This window comes from Sphaerodactylus townsendi, linkage group LG06, assembly GCF_021028975.2.
Source record: "Sphaerodactylus townsendi isolate TG3544 linkage group LG06, MPM_Stown_v2.3, whole genome shotgun sequence".
NCBI classification, from domain to species: Eukaryota; Metazoa; Chordata; class Lepidosauria; order Squamata; family Sphaerodactylidae; genus Sphaerodactylus; species Sphaerodactylus townsendi.
This window is the reverse complement of record NC_059430.1, coordinates 120,094,981-120,118,690: the sequence shown is the minus strand read 5'-3', so window position 1 is coordinate 120,118,690 and position 23,710 is coordinate 120,094,981. Positions and strand designations below refer to the sequence as shown.

The 23,710-nt window shown below is 44.5% G+C and overlaps 1 protein-coding gene across 1 annotated transcript; it reads left to right on the top strand.

Moving 5' to 3' along the window:
* The first annotated feature begins 378 nt into the window (after nt 1–378).
* LOC125434631 (sialic acid-binding Ig-like lectin 14) lies at nt 379–21,357 on the top strand. Its single transcript, XM_048500162.1, has 9 exons — nt 379–468; nt 8,328–8,768; nt 10,108–10,410; nt 10,530–10,583; nt 12,244–12,492; nt 15,901–16,203; nt 17,961–18,045; nt 18,192–18,318; nt 20,926–21,357. The coding sequence occupies exons 1-9, from the start codon at nt 387–389 to the stop codon at nt 21,106–21,108; spliced, it is 1,827 nt and encodes a 608-aa protein (XP_048356119.1). The 5' UTR covers nt 379–386; the 3' UTR covers nt 21,109–21,357.
* The last annotated feature ends 2,353 nt before the right edge of the window (nt 21,358–23,710 follow it).

The following is a 23,710-nucleotide window of genomic DNA, read 5'->3' as shown; positions in this document are numbered from 1 at the left end:
GAATATGGAAACATGGGAAAAACCTACTATGAAGCAAACAACTGTGGGGTAACTAGTGCCTGTTACTGTAACATGTGCAGCCATTGTTTCAGTGGTGATTTTTTTTTAAATTACCCTCTTCTCCTTTGGCCCTGGGTTTCCTCTTTGTGATTGGCTCTGCTTCCAATGGCAGCTATTTTATGGTTATGCTCACCATCCAGTGTCAGAATTCTATAGATGCTAATAGGCTCAAAAAGGCTTGGCTCTTCTGGAAGCTCCAAGGATAGCCACAACCTTTTATCGTTGTGCCTTTACTATCTCATTTTCCTTCTTCCCACACTACAGAGTCCCTTCTCCAGAAATAACCTTGTAACATGATGCCAAGAGACAGGAGGTACCATCCGTTCATGGATCTCTCCTGGAAGGTGGTGGATCTGGCCTCTTGCTTGGCAACTTTAATAGTTCTGATCTTGGCTTGCCCATGCAAAGGTAGGTGTGATGTTCAGAAAATAGAAAGTTCCGGGAAGTATATCTCTAGCTTTTTAGAATGAGGTTCAACTCACTGCAACAAATAATAATGGCAAGGGAAGGACATGACATTGGTTATTGATGGGTTTCAACAGGGGTCTCTCACATAAGTACTCTGTGGAGCCACTAGTGAAAGAGTCACATGTTATGTTTGTTTGTTTGTTTGTTTGTTTGTTTGTTTATTTATTTCTCATACTTAATATACCGCCCCATCCCCTAGGGGCTCTGGGCGGTGTACAAATCAGGAACAACAAATCAGCAAGCCCACAATAAAACAATAAATAACGGTTAAAATCATTCTAAAAGGAGCAGCAGTGGCGTAGGAGGTTAAGAGCTGATGTATCTAATCTGGAGGAACCGGGTTTGATTCCCAGCTCTGCCACCTGAGCTGTGGAGGCTTATTTGGGGAATTCAGATTAGCCTGTGCACTTCCACACACACCAGCTGGGTGACCTTGGGCTAGTCACAGCTTCTCAGAGCTCTCTCAGCCCCACCTACTTCACAGGGTGTTTGTTGTGAGGGGGGAAGGGCAAGGAGATTGTAAGCCCCTTTGAGTCTCCTGCAGGAGAGAAAGGGGGGATATAAATCCAAACTCTTCTCTTCTTCTTCTTCTAAAAACTTTCCAATAACTCCAAAAACATTACAATTTCAGTAGTTTCAGTATTTCAGTAGCCAGCTCAATGGAGGTCGCTTATAAATATAATTCCAAAGATGGAATGGAATATAGGAAACGGCACCATCAGCGGCTGGCCTCCCCAAAAGCCCGGCAGAACAACTCCGTCTTGCAGGCCCTGCAGAACTGTTCTAGGTCCCGCAGGGCCCTGATGGTAGGGGGGAGATTGTTCCACCAGGTAGGGGCCATATCCTGGTCTTCCTTTGGGATTAATGTAATATTTGCCTCTCTCCAGGATTCCAGAAGTCTCCCAGATTGTAAAATCTCATTCATCATTGCTAGGCGTGGTTCCATCAATGCATCTGCAAAACTTTATAGTAGATGGCTGACAACCCATCTCGTCCTGGAGATTTATCAAATTTCACTTGTTTTATGGCTTCTACTAGCTCCATTGTTGAAATTGAGTTATTTAGTGTTTCTTTTTGCTCTTTTGTCACTATTGGCAATTTTTGCTTTGCTAAGAAATCTTCAATCTCTTATTCCTTTGATATATTGCTTTCAAATAATTTTTTATAATATCAGTTCATCATTGGTTAGACCATCTTTCCACTGGCCCCTTTCGCACATGCAGAATAATGCACTTTCAATCCACTTTGCAACTGGATTTTACTGTGCAGAATAGCAAAATCCACTTGCAAACATTTGTGAAAGTGGATTGAAAGTGCATTATTCTGCATGTACGCAAGGGGCCATTGTATTTTTGTAATAAATCTATTCTCTCCCTTCTTCCTTAGTTTTGCAGCCAGCATTTTCCCTGGTTTGTTGGCCCATTCAAAGGTTTTTTGTTTAACAAAACTCAAATCTCTTTCCATTTCTTTTGTAGTAAGAATTGATAATTGTTGCTGCAAAATCTTCCTCTGTAAGATTCTTGGTGGTGATATCAATTAAATTTACTTTCTTGTTTACTTCCAGGAGGGTTGCTGTATTTGCTTCTAACCAATCAGGAAGTTTATTAAACATCTTCATTAAATCTGCATTACTAATTTTATCAGGGTTCTGCCCCCCATCTGGCCCCACTACATTACTGAGGCCCCCTCCGCACAGCACAGAGAGAGCAGGTTGCACTCAAGATAAAACAACCCACTCTCCTGTTTTCTCATTCACATGACTCCATGCAGGCAGTGAACAGAGCCTGCAGAACCCATGTGGGTTGCTGTCACTCCTTTGAATGGAGGCACGGGTTTTTTGTTACCTCCCTCCCTCTGCTGTGTAGCTATGTGGGCAGGTAGGCATAGACCTGCACAGCCATGCTGCCATCCACGGGACCCTGCATGGCTACACAGCAGAGAGGTGGGACCTCTACAAACACAATGGAGCATGGCCAATTAAAGTGCTTCTCTGCCAGCCGTTCACTCACAAGTGGCTGCCACATGAGGTAAACCAAAAGAATTGCAAATAGTGCAATTCTTGAAAAACCCAGGGGGAGGGGAAAACACGAGGCGGACTCGCATTAGGAATGGGATCTGTGCAAAGTTCCCCCCAAAACGGGTTTTATACCCACGCTTATGCCCATATTTATTGGCCCATGTGGAAGAGGCCTTACAGAATTCTTTTGTTTTTTTTCCTTTGGTGGGGTCATGCTTATTGGCCATAGTTTAAAACCCACAAACAGTCCTTTCTCAAGAATAAGGTATATTTCTCACCGCAGTCTTTTCCCTGATCACAGACACTTCCGCGTTTCTATCTTCTTGTTGTCGTAGAAGTTTTATATCCTAAGGTCAAAGAAGGGCTTTCCCCCCTTCTTTCTTAAAGTGACTCAGATTTCAGTCAGTGTTTAATATGACAATTTTTGCCATAAGAGGTTTCTAACCACTGAATCAAAAAACCCCTTTAGATCAATGAAAGTCACAAAGAGGGCCCGGACTCAGATTTATGACATGATGAACACCAGATCCTGCATTTCTGCCTCCACTCAGAGTCTTACAATCCTTTATATCTCCCTTACATAAATATTTTAATCTGCTGGCCAATCAAATCCTTCAACTCTTCGCGGGTGAGGCGGCTCATAAATCCCAGAATAAATAAATAAATAAATAAGTTCCATTAAGCATTTATCTTCTTATATTATATTATATTTTATATTATATTTTAATCTGCTGGCCAATCAAATCCTTCAACTCTTCAGGGGTGAGGCAACTTATAAATCCCATAATAAATAAATAAATAAATAAATAAATAAATAAATAAATAAATAAATAAATAAATAAATAAGTTCCATTAAGCATTTATCTTCTTATTTTAATCTCTCTACTTCAAGTTTAAGTAAAATTAGGTAAAACTTTCCAGAGTATTTTTTTTGCTTCCAAGCTTTGTATTAAGATCCTTTGCTTATTTTAAATTTTAAAAAAGAGACCCACAGTTATTGCAGGTTTCTTAAGTCTTCAGTTCTTTAAGTCCATCAAACAGCCAATCTTCACACTATTTTTTGTCTTCTCCAATAGTGAGGTAACTTCTTATTTATAAATCCACATACGATGAATCTTGGTAGAAGAAAACTGGTTTGAAGCAGCTTGATTCCTTTTGGTTCCACAGCCAAGTTTAGCAAAGATGGTGATCCCACTCCCAAGTTTTACTCTAGGGTAGAAAGAAGAATCTTCTGATACTCCCTTCTTCTGAGGAAACCTTTAGGAGATACATGGTTGATCTCAAGTCTATTTCCCTGATCTGGAGATGACAATCAAACTTGAGAAGCCTCTTAAACCTGATAAACCCACAACTGGGTCTCTCTGCTTTCATAGAGAGCTGCAGTCACTTCAATCTCACAATGGAAGTTCCTGATGTACAAATGTTATTTAACATCAAAACAACTGTCAAAGATGTACAAAGGTGTGTTGAATAGATTTTAGAAAAGTCAACAGTAAGGTGAGTCTTGTAAAGAGACTAAGAACCCCATCCAGAGAGGGATGGCTGAACCTGCCAATTAAAGTGGTGCAGGCTTCCACCACCAGAAATGCTTTCCCTGGGGCACTTCCACCAGTTGAGGGGTGGAAGAGTAGTAGTAGTAGTTTGGATTTATATCCCTCTCTCCTATAGGAGACTCAAAGGGGCTTACAAACTCCTTTCCCTTCCCCCCCCCCTCACAACAAACTCCCTGTGAGGTGGGTGGGGCTGAGAGAGCTCCAAAAAGATGTGACTAGCCCAAGGTCATCCAGCTGGGATGTGTTGGATTGCACAAGTTAATCTGGTTCACCGTATAAGCTTCCACAGCTCAAGTGGCAGAGCAGGGAATCAAACTTGATTCCCAAGATTAGAGTGCATTTGCTCTTAACCACTACACCACGCTGACTTTGCCAGCATGCAACTGCCACGCCCCCCATGCTAGGACATGGCGCTGGACACTGCACCAGCATCCCAGCACCCTGCTGTTGCTGTCTGCACAGCAGGGGAGGTCCAGGGGCATGGCTGGGAGGTGAGCCAACATTAGTCAGTTTTCTGCCAGCCATTTGCTAGTCAATGCTGGTGAAACACTGAATCTGGACATTTGTCCAAATAGTTTGGACTTATTTGTCCAAATTTGTCTCTATTTACTCAATCCCATAGAAGCTTTTTGGCAGTGAGAAGGCTGTTTTATTTTGCAAGCCTCCCCAAGACACCATGGCTCATTCCGCACATGCAGAATAATCAGAGGTGGGATCCAGCAGGTTCTCACCAGTTCCCGAGAGTGGGTTACTAATTATTTGTGTGTGCCGAGAGGGGGTTACTAATTGGGTCTGCTTTTCCGTTAGAAATTCCATTAGGTCCAAAAATCATAAAGTCCTGTTGTTTCCTATGTGGCTGGTTAGCGAAGGTCGAAAACGGGATAATTCTCCCTGTTGGGCTGTTTTAAAAACATTTTAGTAATATGGTAAAGTTCCTTGTTTCAGGAAAGTATCCTTCTTTTGATTTTTAGAAACAAAATCAAGTATTTGAAAGTATTAAGTATTTGACAGGCAGTCAATTAGAGGAGAAGTAGTTGTTTCTGTTGGCAGTAGACGATAGGACTTGCTATAATGAGTTTAAATTATGGACAGAAAGATACCAGCTGGAAATTAGGAATTTTTTTACAGTAAGAGTTTTTTACAGTAACAGAGAAATTATTAATGCCCCGCCCCTGGAATGCCCGGCCACGCCCCCGTTGTGCCCCATTGGCGCTATGCCACTGTTTGAATCCCACCACCATGGGAACCTGTTACTAAAATTTTTGGATCCCACCACTGAGAATAATGCACTTTCAAACTACTTTCAGTGCTCTTTGAAGCTGTGCGAAATAGCAAAATCCACTTGCAAACAGTTGTGAAAGTGGTTTGAAAACGCATTATTTTGCGTGTGCGGAAGGGGCCCATGATTTCTTTCTTGAAGTGGTGAGACCGCAACAGCCTACCTTGCTGCTTGGATGGGGCTGTAAAATTTTTGGGGACATGATGCTTAAGGAAGTACAAATGATTCTGAAGATAGCAATTTCAAAAAACCATGAGGGTTTCTTTTGGAAATTATGGGAGAAGGCTTTCCTAAGCAATTTAGAACTTTATATATATGACGATCGCAGCAAGAATTTTATATATGCAAAAATGGAGAGATAATAAGATACCATCAAAGAGGGCTGGATTCTGAAAGTTACAGAGTATTCAAAAATGACAAAGTTGATGACATTATTAAGAGACAATAGTTTGAACATTTTTTAATAAAACTGAAATCCTTTTGCAGAATATTTTTTTCAAATTTTATTCAAGTAGAGAAGTAGTGGCAGGGTTTGAAGCAGTGGTGGGATCCAAAAATTTTAATAACAGGTTCCGATGGTGGTGGGATTCAAATAGTGGTGCCACCGCACACACGCACCTCCAGTCCCTATTGGGCAGGGAAGTTGCTTTAGTAACCCCTTCTCGGCACTCAGAAAAAATTAGTAACCACTTCTAGAGAAGTGGTGAGAACTGGTTGGATCCCACCTCTGGTTTGAAGTGTAAAGAAAATGGCACATTGTAACTGTTAGAATACACTTTTAGAATACACTTAAGAAATAACTACTGAATTAATGTCTTCATTATATATGCATGAACCTAGAGATAACTTTTAATCAAAGATTAGATAGCTGGAAATCAATAAATGGTGTGTATTGAGTTGTGCTTTTCTATGTTTTGTTTGATTGTATTACGTGTGGGAAAATAAAAATAATAAAAAAGCAAATAAAACATTTTCAGAATGTAAAGGGAAAACACCATGCAGAATTCCGTGGAGGAAACGTTCTATTTCCTACCTCAAGTGGTTTTAAAATGTTTGTGTGGAAAGCTCCATAATCTCATTGTTCATTTTAAACTTAGGTTTCCCAACTATCTGGTGGAGCCTGAAAATCTGCTGGAATTACGAACCATTTCCAGATTAGATCAGTTTCCCTGGAGAAAATGGCATTATACCTCCTTGAAGTCATGCCCCCCATGAAACATTTTCTTCCCTAGGGTGAACCCCCAGATCTCCAGGAAACTTTCAAGACTCTTTATACCAGTTCAGTAGTTCATCTATAATAGTTTAAACCCCTTCAAAAAAGTTGAGGGAACTATAAGGGCTCTTCCATCCTCTGTTGCATCCTTAGAAACATCCCCATGAGATATGTTAGGCTGAGCATAACTGCCTTAAAGTCACCCAATGGGCTTCATGGTTGAATAGTTACTTGAACTCAGGTCTCCCTGGACCAAATCTAGTGATCTAAGGGCCTTTCCCCACTTACCTTAAGCCCCGCGCTACTTGAGGACAGTAGTGCGGGGTCCCCTGGCATTCCCCACGAGAGGGGCGGCGACAGCGCAGCCGCCCCGACGCTGCCGCTGTCGCGCCCCCTCAGCACGCGGCATCCATGGTGCTCTTGCAAAGGGCGCCTTTTGATGACCCCGCGCAGAGCGCAAAGCGTGGGGTCGTGGGGACGCCCGGGCGCGCACCAGGGATGCCGCACGCAGAGAGCAGCGTGCGGCATAGGGGGATCATGCTGAGTGGGGAAACGCCCTCAGTATTACACCATCCTGCGGCTACATAGATTTATGTACACAAAACTGTCTCTGATTACAGGAATTTGAACTTCCACATTTCAGAGTTCAGATTTCCATTTTGCATAGTGGTCCTTTTACCTTCCAAATGCTTGCTCTTCATTCTGTGCCTGCCCAACAGCCCAGAACCTCACCATATCTTTAGATCCAAACGGCTTTCTAGGTTACCACTGGAAAACCTCAAGGGACATCATTCAACCTAAGTAGGTCTCACCCTGAAATTAAGGTTGCCACCTTCATGGTAGGAAGTTCCTCAAGGTTTGGGAATGGAGCCCAAAGTGGGAGATTTTTTTTTTGGAGGGGAGGGAATTTAAAGGCTATAATCATAGAGGTCATCTTTCAAAGCAGCCATTTTCTTCAGAAGAAAATGTTGTCTCTGTCATCTGGAGATCAGTTGTAATTCTCTGGGTACTATTTGGAAGTCAGCAATGCTAAACTGAGGTCAGTTTGGGAACCTCCAGGGGATCTATTCCATGCTGTGAACCTGATAGAAATGTAATAAATCTGGGGATATAGTCTTGGGTTTGGCACTCTTCAAGCAGGAGGCATTTCTACCGGATTACAGAAAGATGAAACTCCTGCTTACCTGGTGCAAAACACAGGATCAGTTGATTTGTGTGTTTTTTTCTCTTTTTTAAAAAAAGAATGTTGCTTTTTGACTGAAATTCTGAGAAGGAATGGGGAGTGTTGAAAACCTGGAATGTGGAGTCTGGGTCTGAAGGGCAAGTGGTGGTTGGGTGGTTGAGAAGCAATAGGGTTACCCCAAGGCCTCTAAACTCATTAGCTGGGGCCTCAGTCAGAACACAATTCACCCTCCTGCATACATGCAGAAAAGACATGAGAGCGTGGGCTCCGAGGAGCTCGACCATCCGTCCCAGCTCTCCTTTCTTTCTTCTGGGTCTCCCAAATGTCACTGCTGGATGGGGCGGGGGGTGGGGGGTGGTCTAAGGTCTGCTTCTTTGGCTGGACATGTTGCACCATCCCTATCAAGTAAAGAGCTCTGGGCTTGTCCAGGTGCTGTCCAATGTCCTGCATGGGCCTAGAAGGCTTGGGAAGAGTTGTAGAAGGGAACGGGAAAAGGATACCTAACTATTGTTCTCTTGATATGCCAGCTAACTCCTGTCTTCTTTCTCTGGAAGGTTTGCAAAGCTCTAATTTGGAATATAATCTAACTGTTCCTGCCTCTGTCTCAGTGCAACCTGGACTCTGTGTTCACATTCCCTGCAGCTTCACATATAAGATGACAGACAGGATAACATTGAGGAAGAAACTCGCAACACTCTATGGATATTGGTTTCAGAAGAAAGATGGATATCACCATCATATTGACTACAACTCCCAATATATTCACGGTGTTCTTGTGGCTACAAATGACAAGAGGCAGACATTTGAGACATTTGTACTGGAGCGTTTTCAGTTAACTGGCCAACCTGAGGAAGGCGATTGCTCCTTCAGCATCCTTGATGCCAGGTCAGGGGACGCAGGGGAGTACTTCTTTCGAATTGAGGACAACGGTTTCAGATACAGCTACACCAACAACCCCAACCAAACTCCTTGGAAACTGAACGTTCTCATGACTGGTAAGACTTTCCTCATTTATTTCCTATTTGTTTGTTTTTCTCTTATGCTGCGGAGATGGAGACATTGGCCCAGTGGCAGCGGACATTACGCCAAACATTTCTGCTTCCTGTTCCTGCTGCATTCTCCTGTGAATCGGGGTGGGGATCAGCCCTTTCTTGTCCAGCTGTTTGCCCTCTGAAAAGTTCCTTTCCATATGCTGCATTTCTTCCCTCAGGAGAAAAGATCCCTGCAGTGGAATCCTATTCAGAGTTATACCCTTCTATGTCTGTTGAAAAATGTAACTCTTAGAAGGCTGTAGCTCTGTTTGGGGTCACACTGCAAGACTGGATATCTTTCCCACATTTGAACCCCTGCTGTCATTCTAGGGCCAAGCAAAGACTTTTCCGTTTCAGTTAGCTGCTGCTTTGTGCTTTGTTTTTGTGCTAAATCCTGCTGGAAAGGACTGCTTCTTCCTAAGCATTGTTGTATCTGAGGGAGCTGGAATTCTCCTTGAAATAACAACTGATCTCCAGATTATAGAAATTGATTTTCCTGGAGGAAACAGAAGTTTGGAGTCAAGTTTGAAGATATTATAGTATCATATCCCAATTTAGCTCCCCACTCCAAATTCCACTTTTCCTGGGCACTGTCCCCAGATTTCCAGAAGTTTCCCAAACCAAAGCTAGAAGCTCTGCTTGGGAATGAGCTATTTTTTTTCTTTTTAGAGATTTGAACAAGTGCTGCAGCTTTATTCTGTCTTGTTGAGGATTTAACTGCTTTCCTCTGCTCTGATTTTGCTCTGATGTGAATTTATTATTATATTCTTATTGAATTTTGTTATGTTTAGCCATCTTGGAGATTTGGTTGGAAAGATGTAGCTTAAAGAGTTAAATCAACAAAACTATGGCACCTGGTCAATGAGATGGGTGGTGGCAGGAAAAGCAGAAGAAGACATGGTTAGGGACCAGACTACAGTTCAAATCCCAACTCTGCCATTAAAAGCTCTCTGACAGTGATGTCATAAAAACACCATGCTGGGAGTTAACGCCATTGAATAGACTTCAGTGGGAATCTGAGGAGGCCTGCTTAGGCAATATTGGCACTCTCTGGCTGACAGAGGGCCAGCCGCACTCTGAGCCTAACCTACCTCACAGGGCTGTTTTGAAGACAAAGTTGAGCAGAGAAGAACCACATTTTATGCTGCTTTAAGTCCACACTGAGGAGAAAACTGGTGTAGAAAATAAAATGAAACAGAGTCAGGAGACCAACCATCATAGTTGTCAGATATATCCTGCTGCCAATCCTCAGTAAAAAAAAATTGAACTCCTGTCTGGGTTTTTTCTCCCCCTCTTTGCTCAGAGTTTACAGAGAAACCACAGATCCAGAACTCCACTTTGGTACTTTCTGGGAAGGAAGCCGTTTTTACCTGTTCGGTTCCAGGGCCCTGCATTAAGATTGAGCCCTCATTTTATTGGCGAGATACTCCAACAGTACATAGAACATATGAATGGAGCCTACAGCACAGCAATGGCAGCTGGACTTATGGGTCCAACATCACCTTTACACCCTCCCCACGTGAGCAGGAAATATCACTTACCTGCCGGGTCTGGTACCCTAATATAGCGAAGCAAGTTGAGAAGACCATCCATATTGACATTGCTGGTGAGTAGTTCCCTTTGCTTTACATTGACCTTCTTCCCCCAGAAACTGTCACTACATCCCCAGTCCTATTGCCTAGGGTTCCTCTCTCGATGTCCTTACCCTGTTCTTGGCTATTTCAGATCCCCCCAAGACTGTCTTGATCTCCTCAAATGCTACAAATGACAAGAATGTGGGTAAGATACCAAGTCTAAAAACATGTAACTGTCTTTACTTATCCCTCTCCCACCCCTGCCAGAGACTTGTGATCCCTAGGTCTTTTGAAGATTCCACCAGGAACTAGAGAAGCCATAAAGATTCACTGGACTGCAAACAACCACACAAGTGTCTCATGGGGCGTTTTTACACTTACCGTGTGAACTCATGTTCGACGTATGTTCAACCCAAGTGTTCCCCACATCCGGTGAATCCGACGTGGGTTCGTCCTGCTCTGCTCCGTTCTGCCATTAAATTTTCGACTCCACCTCCGAGGTGGGGTAAACCGGCAAAGCTAGGTTGAACTCAAGCGAAGTGGGGAATCTTCGTCGGGTCGATTCGCCAGTTCAGCCAATCACAGACCAATGTTTTGGGCATGCGCAGAATGGAAGACTCGCGCCGACAAAAAGCATGCCTCCCCCCCCACTTCCGTATAACACTGATGACCATGCACAGTAACGAAGGGTAGATTGCCCGCCGCTCATAGCAACGAAATGGCAACATTTTTCCTTCACAGCACCGTTTCCCCCAATCAACACTACGTTGCTGTAACATTAAAAAAATTGGGGGGAAAGGGACGCACGTTCGCATTCCCGCCTGAACGCAGCAGCCAATCAGGCCCAATGAGTGAATGATGTACCGAGGTGATCCCGCCCGCTGAACTCGGCTCCGGCAGGACAACCTCGGCTGCTGTGGGAAGCTACGAGGGATTGACATAGGTCAACTCTTTTCAGCCTGATGAGTCGACCCTATGTCAATTGTCAAGTGCGAAATCGCCCATGGAGAGTGGAAAGTCCCATTAGATTTGTCTAGTAGAGTACAGTGGACAGGGATGTTTGTGACTGGTGATGTAGGAAGAGGGACTATCTAAACTCATGGCAACATTTCCTTTCCCTCCTGGAGCTATTTCACACACACACCACCCCAAGTCGACAAAAGCTGACATTCACCACCCATGCACAACCTTTGGGCTTTGAGATATTTCAAGTTCACATGGGAAAATTCAAGACCTTGTCCTGGTTCACCATGTAGGAGAAAGAGGCATGCAAGCCTTAACAGAATGCTAGCACCACTTCAGACTTTTTAAAAAAACAATGAAAACCTGTATGCTAGCAGAACAACAGCAGGGAAGAAAATCCTCCTCCCCTCCTCACCTGACACACACTTCTTTGCACGCTTTGCAGTTTTCTGGTCTCAGGGGAATTGTTAAAGATAGGGAGTGATTCCAAAAAGTGCTCCTCCTATATTCTAATGGGGATGCTCCTGGAGATTGAGGATGGAGCCTGGGGCGGACAGGGAACTCTGGGTCCTCTCTTACCCAGATCCTTTCTTCTTGAGAGCCAGTGTAGTATAGTGGTTAAGAGCAGCAGATTCTGAACTGGAGAATGCGGTTTGATTCCCCACTCCTCCATATGAAGAGTAGACTCCAATCTGGTGAACCAGGTTTGTTTCCCCTGCTGCTCCACATGAAGCCTGCTGGGTACACCTTGGGATAGTCACAGTTTTCTCAGAACTTTCCTCACAAGATGTCTGTCGTGGGGAGGGGGAGGGAAGGTGATTGTCAGCCACTTTGAGATTCCTTAAAGGTTGAGAAAAGCAGGGTATAAAAGCAAGCTCTTCTTCTTCTTCTTCTTCTTGCAGATTTTTGTCCACCTGATTCCATTGTGGCCAAAGAAGGCGAAAGCATCCTCCTGAAGTGTAATGCAGAGGGCAGACCTGACCCCACACTGAGCTGGATAAAAGGGAGCAAGACCCTCAACAGCATCAGGGAGGACAAGAAGCAAATTCTTTTGCTGTCAAATATCAGAGCAGAGGATACCGGCGAGTATCAGTGCCGGGCAGAGACTCCGTACGGCTCAGCCAATAAGACCATCGACTTGTGTGTGCAGTGTAAGAATCAAGGGACTGGAAGGTGGAAGGCTTTACCTCAGGGCATTCATCATAGGCTGAGACCCTTAACTTGCAAAAGCATCAGCAATCATTCCTACTGGTTTCTAAAGTAGGTGATAGACACCTACAGTGACGTAGTGGTTAAGAGCAGATGTCTCTAATCTGGAGGAACCAGGTTTGAGCCCCTGCTCTGCCGCCTGAGCTGTGGAGGCTTATCTCAGGAATTCAGATTACCCCGTACAACACATGCCAGCTGGGTGACCTTGGGCTAGTCTCAGCTTCTCAGAGCTCTCTCAGACCCACCTACCTCCCAGGTTTTGTTGTGAGGGGCAGGTAGGAAAGGAGTTTGTAAACTCCTTTGAGTCTCTTATAGGAGAGAAAGGAGGGATATAAATCCAACTCTTCTTCTTCTTCTTCTTCTTCTTCTTCTTCTTCTTCTTCTTCTTCTGCTGCTGCTGCTGCTGCTGCTGCTGCTGCTGCTGCTGCTTCTTCTTCTTCTTCCACAAGCACATGCACCCCTATTAGAACTTCTGGAAATCTGCACAGCTGCAATTGTTTCACCAAGCTAGGCAACAGAGAGATTTGGATGCTGTGGGAAATCTCAGCAGACAGAAGGATTTCCATCAACATAGCTTAACTTCTCCAGCTTCCCTTCCTCAGGGTGAAGTGTTAAAATCCTCCCCAAATATTGTTCAGTGGAGGCAGGTGGGGCAGGAGGGAGAAGACTGTGGACCCAAGAAACAGTGTAAACGGGGAAGTCAGAGTTTTGCTGCAGGAATAAGGAACTGGTGAAAATGGGCACATGGAAATGAGTGACAGGATCGAATTCTGTGCATAATGCAGAATTCATCCTGACCAATACTACAGGAACTGCATGACAATTTTATATTTTAAATAACTTCCTGGTTTGTTTGCTTTTTGCTGTCGAAGCACAGCTGACTTGCGGTGACTTTATAGGGATTTCAAAGCAAGAGACTTTCAGGGCAGGATGCCTCTCCATCATCTCCCTGCCATTCCATGTAGGTCTCCCTTCCTACTACTAGTCACATCTGACCCTGTTTAGCTTCTGAGATCTGACGCAACCAGGCTAGTCAAGTTTATTATAGTGCAGTGGTGGCGAACCTTTGGCACTCCAGATGTTATGGACTACAATTCCCATCAGCCCCTGCCAGCATGGCCAATTGTGAATTAGTAGTCCACATAACACTCTCCTGAGATGCAATAGGCTGGCCCGCCACCAATGTAGTAATAAACATGCCCTGATGTGGTGAGAGCAAAGTTGTGAGGTCTTGAAAACACTGTGTGAAATCTGTGACGTTGCCTCTTTCTCCTAACATCAGGGCACAGTTAAACAACCTTGGGTCAAAATAGATGGATGGATTTTTCTGATCTTTTACCAGAGAGCCAAAAGACCAATGGTGGGAAGAGGACAGCCATCGCTATTCTTGGCTATTCTCTGTTCTGTTCACCCAGAATGGGAAGAGAAGCCTGAAGTTTTACAAAAGGGGGTATCCATAGGTGAGGCAGCTGAGAGCTACATCTGCATTAGGAAGGAGAGGAACTTAAGCTTAAAGCTTATGTAATGACCTTGGACCTCTCACTCTCTCTCTCTCTCTCTCAGCCTAACCTTCCTCAGTGATTTGTTGTGAAGCTAAAATGGAGGACTGTGCAAAGTTCTCAGAGCTCCTTAGAGGATGTGGGATGCAAATTCAGTAAACAAATAAACCGTCTCTCTTCCCCACAATCCATCATTGACTCAGACAATAAAAAAGGAATATATAAATAGAATACATAGAATACATAAAAGATATTTCAAGCAATAAAATTTCAATAAGCAACATTGACAAAGCCTTATAGCTCACAGCAGGAATTTGCAACCAATTCTATTATTGATGGATTCTGATTTGTCAAAAGAAATGGCATTCTAGCTTTATCAGATTGCCCTTTCTTTTTGGAAAGGAGGGGGTTCAAAATTTCAGCCTGGATGTTAACATTGATGGGACAATGAAAAAGGACATATAGAACAGATTCTACACTTTTAGACCTGCAGGGAGCAAAATCTAGCTGAACAAGGAACTTTTTGAAATCTCCCACACAATTTGGCTGAAGGAAGATCATCAAATCTAGCTGACCTAAAAGCTCTTCACTGCTGCAGGACAGTTAAATGGTAGAAGTGTGGCGCAAGAGGTCCTAAGCTTGGCATTTCAATTCTTCTCCCAATGAAATGTGAAAACGGATTCTTCAGCCATGCAAAAAGGTTGCAATCTGGGATCACCCCAAGTCAGCAACCTTGACCTGTATTTTGAAACTGAACCAAACAGGAGAACCCAATGGGTCTAATGAGTCTTCTCATGTAGGACATACTTTGCGTAATGGAGCATGCTGAACTAGCCCCACAGCTGTGACTTGGAGCGATTCCCCACTGGAAATTAAATCTAGATAAAACCAAGTTTAAAAAAATAAACTGCACCTTTTCATCAGGGTTTCAACCTCCCCTCTGCAGCATGTATTCAACGAAGACATGTAGGCTTATCTTGGGTTCCAGAAGTGCAGCAATCCCCACTACAAAGCGTTTTGTGTCTCTTCTGATTAGCTGGCGTGCCATGTTGGGGCGGGTCCTTCCCCCCCCGCCCCCGCAAAAAAACATGATCACGTCATGACGCGATGGCATCATGACGTTAGAATGGTAACACGTCCACTCCTGCTTTCTGGTTGGTTATTGTTTCTTGTGTTCACATGTTTCCATGTTCTTGCAAGACTGCACGTTTTCTTGTGTTCTCGTGTTCTCGCATTTTTGTTAGTGGCTAGTTTTAAAAAAGTTTTCCTTTGAGGCTCAGGACAGGCTACTTCTCTCTGCCTAGGCAACGTACAGCTCGCTCAGAGGGCAACTCCAGCTCACAGTTGGCTTTACATTTGGCATAGAGGAAGAAGCTCATTTGTAGGGCTTAACATGCCTGTTGATGCCAGCGCCCGCCGATCGCTGATTGGTTGTTCGCATTTGCGTCACACTCCACGGCGGGAATTTTAAATAAAGATTAGACCCCCCATTCCTCTCCTCGAAACTGGATAGAAAACGCGCTAAGAGGAAAAGTTGTACTTTCAAGCAGGTTCTGCCAGGATGTGAGATAAGGGGGGGAACGAGAGCCAGAAATGGTAAGAAACCCTCTTCGTCACTCAAGCAGTGGGGAGGTATTCCTGAAACCTGGTTTTTTTCACGTGAGTACCACGCGATTAATTGCCACTGCCAGTGGGGAATCGACCTTGGAGTAAGGCAGCCTCTGATCTCCAGACGGCAGAGATCATTTCGCCCTCCACATCCTCCTAGCTGCCTGTAGTGGAAACCTTGACACCGTTGCTGTGACTCCGAGATCTCTTTAATTCCCTCTCCATTTTTGTACTCCTTCCCAGATGGTCCGAGGCTCAGCAGCAACCGGTCCAGGAGCATGTGTTGGCAAGAGGACAACAGTCTCCATTGCAACTGCTCTCTGAACTCTTGGCCCCCACTCCAGATCCAGTGGGAAGTAGACGGGCAGACCCTCAGTGAGAACAGCAGTGAAGAGGCCCCTGAGGTCACTTTTGGATCCCAAGAGATCACCAGCTCTATGAGCTGGGCCGCAGGGAACCTAGATGAGAGCCATGATATCATTTGCCGTGGGGCAAATCATTTGGGGACCTACACATTTCACTTTCTAGTCAATCCCTTTGCAAAATGTGAGTGCGACATTCTGCATTAAAGCATGGCTTTGTGTGGTCCTTATTATTATTTTTTCTTGGGTGTGGACCCTCAAAGGGGTAGGGTCCATCTCTCGCTGCCCCCTGAAGCAAAGTTCTCCAAACCTGTGTGCTCTTACCAGGAGGGTCTCCTGAAGCCACCCTGCAAGTTTGGTGCCTCTACCTTAAAAAATGGGCAGCCTGCTTACACACACCCAGAAATGTCCCACCATTTGCTGCAATGGAGCAACGTCAGTTCAAAAGGAAAATCTGGGGAAATTTCTTGGGGCGCTTCAGGGATGTATTTTAAGATAGCAGCACCAAACTTGCAGGGTGTCTTCAATGATACCAGCCAGATTTGGTGAAGTTTGGTTCAGGGGGTGCAATTTTAGTCGAATATTAGTCGAATAGAGAATATGGAATGCAGAGAGAAGCCATGATAAAAAATAGAATTAAATCATCTCTTTTTGATTCTAATACTCTGAACGATTTAAAACTGGCAACATATGAAAGCTGACTGGATAATTCGAACCTGAGGAGAAGCTTTATGCTGATGAGGCACGATGCTCTTCCAATGAAGACACTGCTTGGAAAACTTAGTAAGAGCCCAGAAGAAGATTGCCTCTGTTCTTGCCGTGATTGTTCTCCTGAAACACTAGAACATCTTACTTTTGATTGTAATGTTAATTTGTTTATTTGTTTATTTGTTTATTTGTTTATTTGTTTATTTGTTTATTTGTTTATTTGTTTATTTGTATTGTCGAAGGCTTTCACGGCCGGAATCACTTGATCCTCTGAAGATGCCAGCCACAGATGCAGGCGAAACGTCAGGAGAGAATGCTGCTAGAACACGGCCATACAGCCCCCCTATTTGTTTATTTGTTTATTTGTTTATTTGTTTATTTGTTTATTTGTTTATTTGTTTATTTGTTTATTTGTTTATTTGTTTATTTGTTTATTTATATCCCGCCCTTCCCAATAGGGCTCATGAGGAAGGAATGGGATCTTTTGATTAATCCAATTCTGTGTAAATACCCGGGTAGAGATAGGAACACCATTATTTCTTTTTGAACAGCTGGAACTGAAGGGAATCTAAGGCAGATTCCTCATGGGCCAAAAACAGCAGCTTGAAAACGGTGTGAAAACAGTGTAAAATGGTTTTAAATGGTGTAAAAGGGTTTACACCATTTTCGCACCATTTTCACACTGCTGTTTTTGGTCCACATCGGAATCAGTCATATGTTTGCTTTGGTAGGTGCTTGTATGTAAAAGGTTTTTTCGAGGATCCTCCTAAAAGCAGGGGTAGGGAACCTGTGAGAGCTCTCCAGATTGTTCAGGAGCCCTACAATTCCCAGTTCAGCCCCTGCCAATGCAATGGCCAATTGGGGCCATGTTGACGGGGGCCTGATGAAACAGGGAAGTTCCTGAACGCATCTGGAGAGCTATGAGGAATTCTTCACCTGCTCTAAAGAGAAGAGATATGAGCTGTCTTATTAATGTTTTTATTGTATTGTATTATGGTATTTAATATTTGTTGTTTTATTGCCATTATTGAATTGTATTTTAATGTTTTAATAATAATGGTCAATGACCGTAAATAAACAAAGTAATAAATAAATAAATAAGACTGGTGGCAGCCAACATTGCCAAATTGCCAGTTTTCCAAAGCAGGTCTCAAAAAGCTTATGCTACCACCAGTCAGGTTCCATAAAACTCTTCTTTGATTTGATAGTTAGATCTTTGATTTCTTGTTACAGGGAACCGAACAAGTTCGGTTGTTGCTGGGGTCTCTGGATTTTTGGTAGCTCTCATCCTTGTCGTGCTTTTCTTCGTACTGTTCAAGTGAGTTACTCTTCTTGTGATATCCATTTGTGGGATCCCAACCTTCATCTGGGTTGCCAGCCTTCCTTTTTGTTGGTACAGAATGTTGTAAAGCTAGAGGGTGTCACCAGACTACCACTCATTTCTTCTCATTCATCTGCCCTTAGGTTTTACAAGAAGAGGAAAGCGAAAGCGTCTTCAAAACCCAGTGATGTTGAAGTTCTGAATTCTGCCAATGGGGGGCACCAAAGAGCCAATGACAACAGCCTGATCTACAGCAACATTTCACCTTTGGTAGGCATTGCAGTCCTGGATCCTGTTGGATCATAGGCCCCTTCCGCACACGCAAAATAATGCGTTTTCAAACCACTTTCACAACTGTTTGCAAGTGGATTTTGCCATTCCGCACAGCTTCAAAGAGCACTGAAAGCAGTTTGAAAGTGCATTATTCTGCATGTGCGGAATGAGCCATAGAGTAAAAGCGAATAGTTCTTCAGACATTTGGGCAGGCAGGATCATATCTTGATTTTGAAACTACTTAAACTTGATCAAGAACCAGCAATTGGTTTTGTAATCCAAATCCCAGGCATATCTTAAAATCACTACTCAGTTCAGAAATACTTTGGTTCCCTAAAAATAAGACCTATCCCAAAAATAAGCCCTATCATGATTTTTCATGATTTTTGGAGGATGCTTGAAATATAAGCCCTACTCCAAAAATAAGCCCTACTGGTAGTTACAGATCAGGATGGTGTGATCCAGCAGAGTGCTCCCTGCCAATGAGGATGCGGCTTGCATCACCCGTGATGGGGGGAAGCAATAGGGCTTCCGAGAGCCCGCCTTAATGAATTGTGAAGGTACCATATTTCCCCTAAAATATGCCCTACCCTGAAAATAAATCCTAATGCATCTTTTGGTGCAAAATTTAATATAAGACCCTATCTTATTTTCGGGGAAACACGGTATGTGCTGAAAATCAGCATCCTTGCAAAATGCTAGTTGTGAGTTTAAAAAAGGATAATAAATGGGCCACTGATTTAAATATATGCATTTAGGATGAGTTAAACAAAAAATTGAAAACTTGCCTTTGAGCTTGTTAGAAGGCTGAGAAGAAAATTTGATACTTTCCATATCATGATGGATCAGCAGCTGTCCAGATGCCAAGCTTCACTTTGCAAAGGCGCTCATCCGAGAAGTTCTGTGTCAAGTTGGGTATCTCAGTTTTTACAGAGGCCATTTCCACATCGGTTATTTGTCCTGGGTTTGATTCTATTGTGAAGAGCTTTTTGTTCCTGCTCCCCCTGTGGAATTGTACCTGTCTTGAGGTTTCCCTGGCTTTTCTACCGTCTTTCTACAATCTGGTTTGCTGCAAAGTTTTGGGAAAGATCACAGTAAAACCTGGATAACTGTCATGTAGTAGGAAAGGTTGGGATTTTTTCATGCACATGGCAGCTTTATTCCCTGCCCAGTCATTACAGAGTCCATTTCCACTCCCAAGACTGGGGGACTTCTTTGATTTTAAATCAGCCCCTGAATATAATTCTCTTATACTGTAATAGACAAGCATGGACCAATCTGCAGATATCTAAATCCACAGATTGGGGCCATGCTGACACAAAACAGATTTTCCTGCAAATTTGGGGAGCCTCCAGGCTTACAGAAAAATCTGATAGCTTAAAACATACATTGTTCCCTCCTAAAAATAAAAGTGTAGTATGTATGTGGACAGACAACACACCTACCTCCTCCTCTCTCTGCTATGGGGGGAGTGTCTGGGAGCCACAGTAGTCCAGGAAGTGTCTCCCTAGATGTGTGGGTGTGGCAGGAATCATCGTGGCCCCAGCAGTACTGCCTTGAGTTTGTGGGGGAGGCCAGGAGCTGCCACAATCTTAGCAGTATAGTTCTGGGCGGGAGGGGGGGGGGACCAAGAACCATGGTGGTCCAAGCAGCAAGGTGTGTGGGAGAGTATGGGAGCCATGGCAGTCCCAGCAGTGCATGTGGGATATCTGGGAGCATTTTTGCCATTGGTGGGTGGGAAGGGCAAGTGATTTCCCCATTAGTATCACAGGTCTCCATTTGTAGTGCTACAACATTATAAAAATCTGTGTCCCAGGATCTCTGGATTTCCAGCATTCATTTTTTAAAAGCAAGTCTTTAGTTCCTTTTGTTGTGCAGATATGAGGGGGAAAGCCTGTTTCTACTATGAAAGAAGCTACAGATGTTTTAAAATGAAAGGTGGAAATTCAGTAGCCCAGGGGGAGGGAATGGCCAAAACTGGTGAACTGGGGCAGAGAAACTGTGGGGAAACCTGCCATGCAGATGCCTTGGTGTTGCTGTGCTGCACTGTACTGGCAGCCACACCAGCAAGGGGAAACCACACAAGCCTGGCTGCATGTGGAAATCACTGAAGCATACAGTAATTTCCCCACCCCCAGGAAGCATGTAGCCTTAGCAGAAGACAGCACTCCATGGAATAGGCTACCACAGGAGGTGGTGATGGCCACTAACCTGGATAGCTTTAAAAGGGGCTTGGACAGATTTATGGGGGAGAAGTCGATCTATGGCTACCAATCTTGATCCTCCTTGAACTGAGATTGCAAATGCCTTAGCAGACCAGGTGCTCGGCAGCAGCAGCAGCAGCAGCAGCAGCAGGCCATTGCTTTCACATCCTGCATGTGAGCCCCCAAAAGCATCTGGTGGACCACTGTGAGTAGCAGAGTGCTGGACTACTTGGACTCTGGTCTGATCCAGCAGGCTTTCTTATGTTGTTATGTTCTTATTCAAAGATCTGATGCACTCTTTGCATTATCAGTTCCTCACCGGGAATTGTCCACTTAGTTGGATGGCAGTGGGGAAATACAATGCTTTCTACATTTTTGTTTTGTCCTTTTTTTATTCCAGGGTCCAAAATCTCCCCATGTCAACCAAGAGAGGATTTCTCCATCCAACCCCCGAGTTTCCTCTTCTAACACTGCTGAGCCGGAAGAGCTGCACTACGCAACCCTGGAGTTCTCCAGGCCAAAAACCAAACAAGCAACAAATCAGGAGGAAGCTGTGGAATATTCGGCTGTCAGACCAAAATGACCCTCTTTCCTCCTCCTTGGTCATTCCCAGAAGCAGATAATGGATAATGGTAGAGAAGTTGGATAACAGTGCTACGGGGTTATGAGAGGCATCAGTTCCTGAGCACGGTTTTCCAAAGTAACTGCCTCTGCACCCCTCCCCATGGACAAGAAAAGAGAATGCTTAAAGCATGTTTGGAACCGTACAAAAAGAATTCCATTGCAACAATTCTGGCTTTGTCAAATAGAGCAACAGTGGCGTAGTGGTTAAGAGCAGGGGTACTCTAATCTGGAGGAACCGTGTTTGATTACCCGCTCTGCCCCCTGAGCTGTGGAGGCTTATCTGGGGAATTCAGATTGGACTGTACACTCCAACACACGCCAGCTGGGTGACCTTGGGCGAGTCACAGTTCTTCTGAGCTCTGTCAGCCCCACCTACCTCACAGGGTGTTGGTTGTGAAGGGGGAAGGGAAAGGAGTTTGTAAGCCCCTTTGAGTCTCCTATAGGAGAGAAAGGGGGGGGATATAAATCCAACTCTTCTTCTTTACCAGTTAGCTGAGGACACCTAACTATGAACACTTAACTGTGCCTTACCATTTGGATTTTCTTTCCTGATGGTCTCTTTAGGCAAGCACCTTCCCTTTGTTGAATCCAGTTCCATGTTTAGTCTATCTTCTGTTCATTTTCTCGTGTGGTGTACTAGTTAGACTGGGATCTGGGAAACTGAGGTTCAAATCCTCACACTGCCATGGAAGCTCACTGGGTAACCTCGGCTCTCTGTCTAACCTACTTCACATGAGGTTGTTGTAAGGACAAAATGGATGAGAGGTGAAGCTTTGTGCTGCTTTGGATCTCCACCAAGGAGAAAAGTGCGGAATAGATATCTAAATAACTAGATAAAGTTGGAGATATTAAAGAACTGCCTGTGAGCTGTCAGCCTGCTTGCCTGCAAAGCAAGCAATTGGCCAAGCTGCTGTGATGTCATGTAATTGTTGAGCAAAAAGCTAAATTGTGGACCATCCAAAGTTCCAGAAATAAAGCTTTATTATTTGCCGGTGAGAGAAACAGGCCTTGTGCCCACTAAGCATTTGTGGAGCTTGGTCAAAAGCCAGTCTTTTATACACTGAAACAAAGCTAACAGTGACTTTGTTAGTCACGCCCTAAAGCCGAAATGGCTGGACGGATCGCCCCCAAATTTTCACATGAGGTCCCTGTTCTGGGCAGGTAATTGGACCTTCAAATCGCCAAAAGTCCATACCTGAGCCAGGTAAAACGTCTTTTTCCTGGCGCACCAGGCCATGAAGCTAGCTGTGTTTAACTGTCACCCTTAGAATGTTCGTGCAGCCTGTCTGTCTGTGGCCTGAGGGGTTAGAATGTTCACGCAGATGGGCAGAGATGAGCAGTGAAAACAGTAAAGAGGTAATACTGTTAAGTAATACGAGTGGAAGTGAAACACATACACACTTTGCCGTGTGAGATGTCAGGTGGGGTTCCCCCCCTCACACGCAGGTAACTTTCACTATCTCTGCCTCACCCACTGCTACCACACAACACACATCCAGCTCATCCTCACACACCTCACTCTGCCCTCCCTCACATCCAACCACCACTTACCCACTTCCTCATCCATATTCGCCACAGCTTTCTTTTACTAAAAGCGAGCTGGAGTTTGTCTTTTTCTTCTAAAAAAATCCACGGCGTGGGGGCGAACCAACACTACTGGCTCCGCTTCTTTTGCACATGGCCCTTTAATAACCCAGGGAGCTGGCCTCAATCCGAACGCCTCACCACCCTGCCTCTGCTGCCTGACTGGGATAGCCTCCTTGCCCCAGTTCTGCCTTACCCAAGCCAGGACTGTGTGTGTCAACCAGCCTCATGGACAGCGGGATTCGCACTCTGGACAGTTCCATTGTGGAATGGAAAAGGTTACCTTATACTAAAAAAAAAGATACTGCCATATAATGATGTGCATTGAAAAGGGAAAGAGGGATTCCATTTGACCACCCCAAAAGGCTATGCTGTGGATCATTGGACCTGCATGGACATCTGTGTGGGTTGCAGACTGTGATGAGAAGGACAATTGCCACAGCAATGCGTGGCCGGGCCCTGCTAGTTTCAGATAAGATTACATTTTGCCATGCCCTAAATTCATTAGTTCATACGCATTCCAGTTGTACTGGACATGTCTGGTTTTCTTGCAACTTTTGCCTTCTTCTACTACACATGTCTGCAGATGTAACTGTCCTTCTTAGCAGTTAAGGATTCCTTAGCAAGCAAAGGTTACAGATGCTAGAGTCCAGGGGCGTATCTATAAAAATAGCACCCGGGGCAAGCAGTAAAAAGTATGCCCCCTCATGCCAGTGAAACCCCCCCCAGTATCCTCCCTCCTGCCCCTTGCCTGCCCTGTGCCCCCCTCCCCCACCTCACTCCAGATGCTTGTGTATGTGAGCAGTGCAGAGCTTCTCTTGGAAGAGCAACCACTGCTCCACTCGCTTCAGCTTTCGGCAAACCAGCAGCACCACAATGTGCACAGGGCTCCTTAGCCGTCCTCAGCTTAGGCACCAGCAGGAGCGTAATGCCCATTGGGCAAAGTGGGCAGCTGCCCAGGGCACCACCTTGTGGGG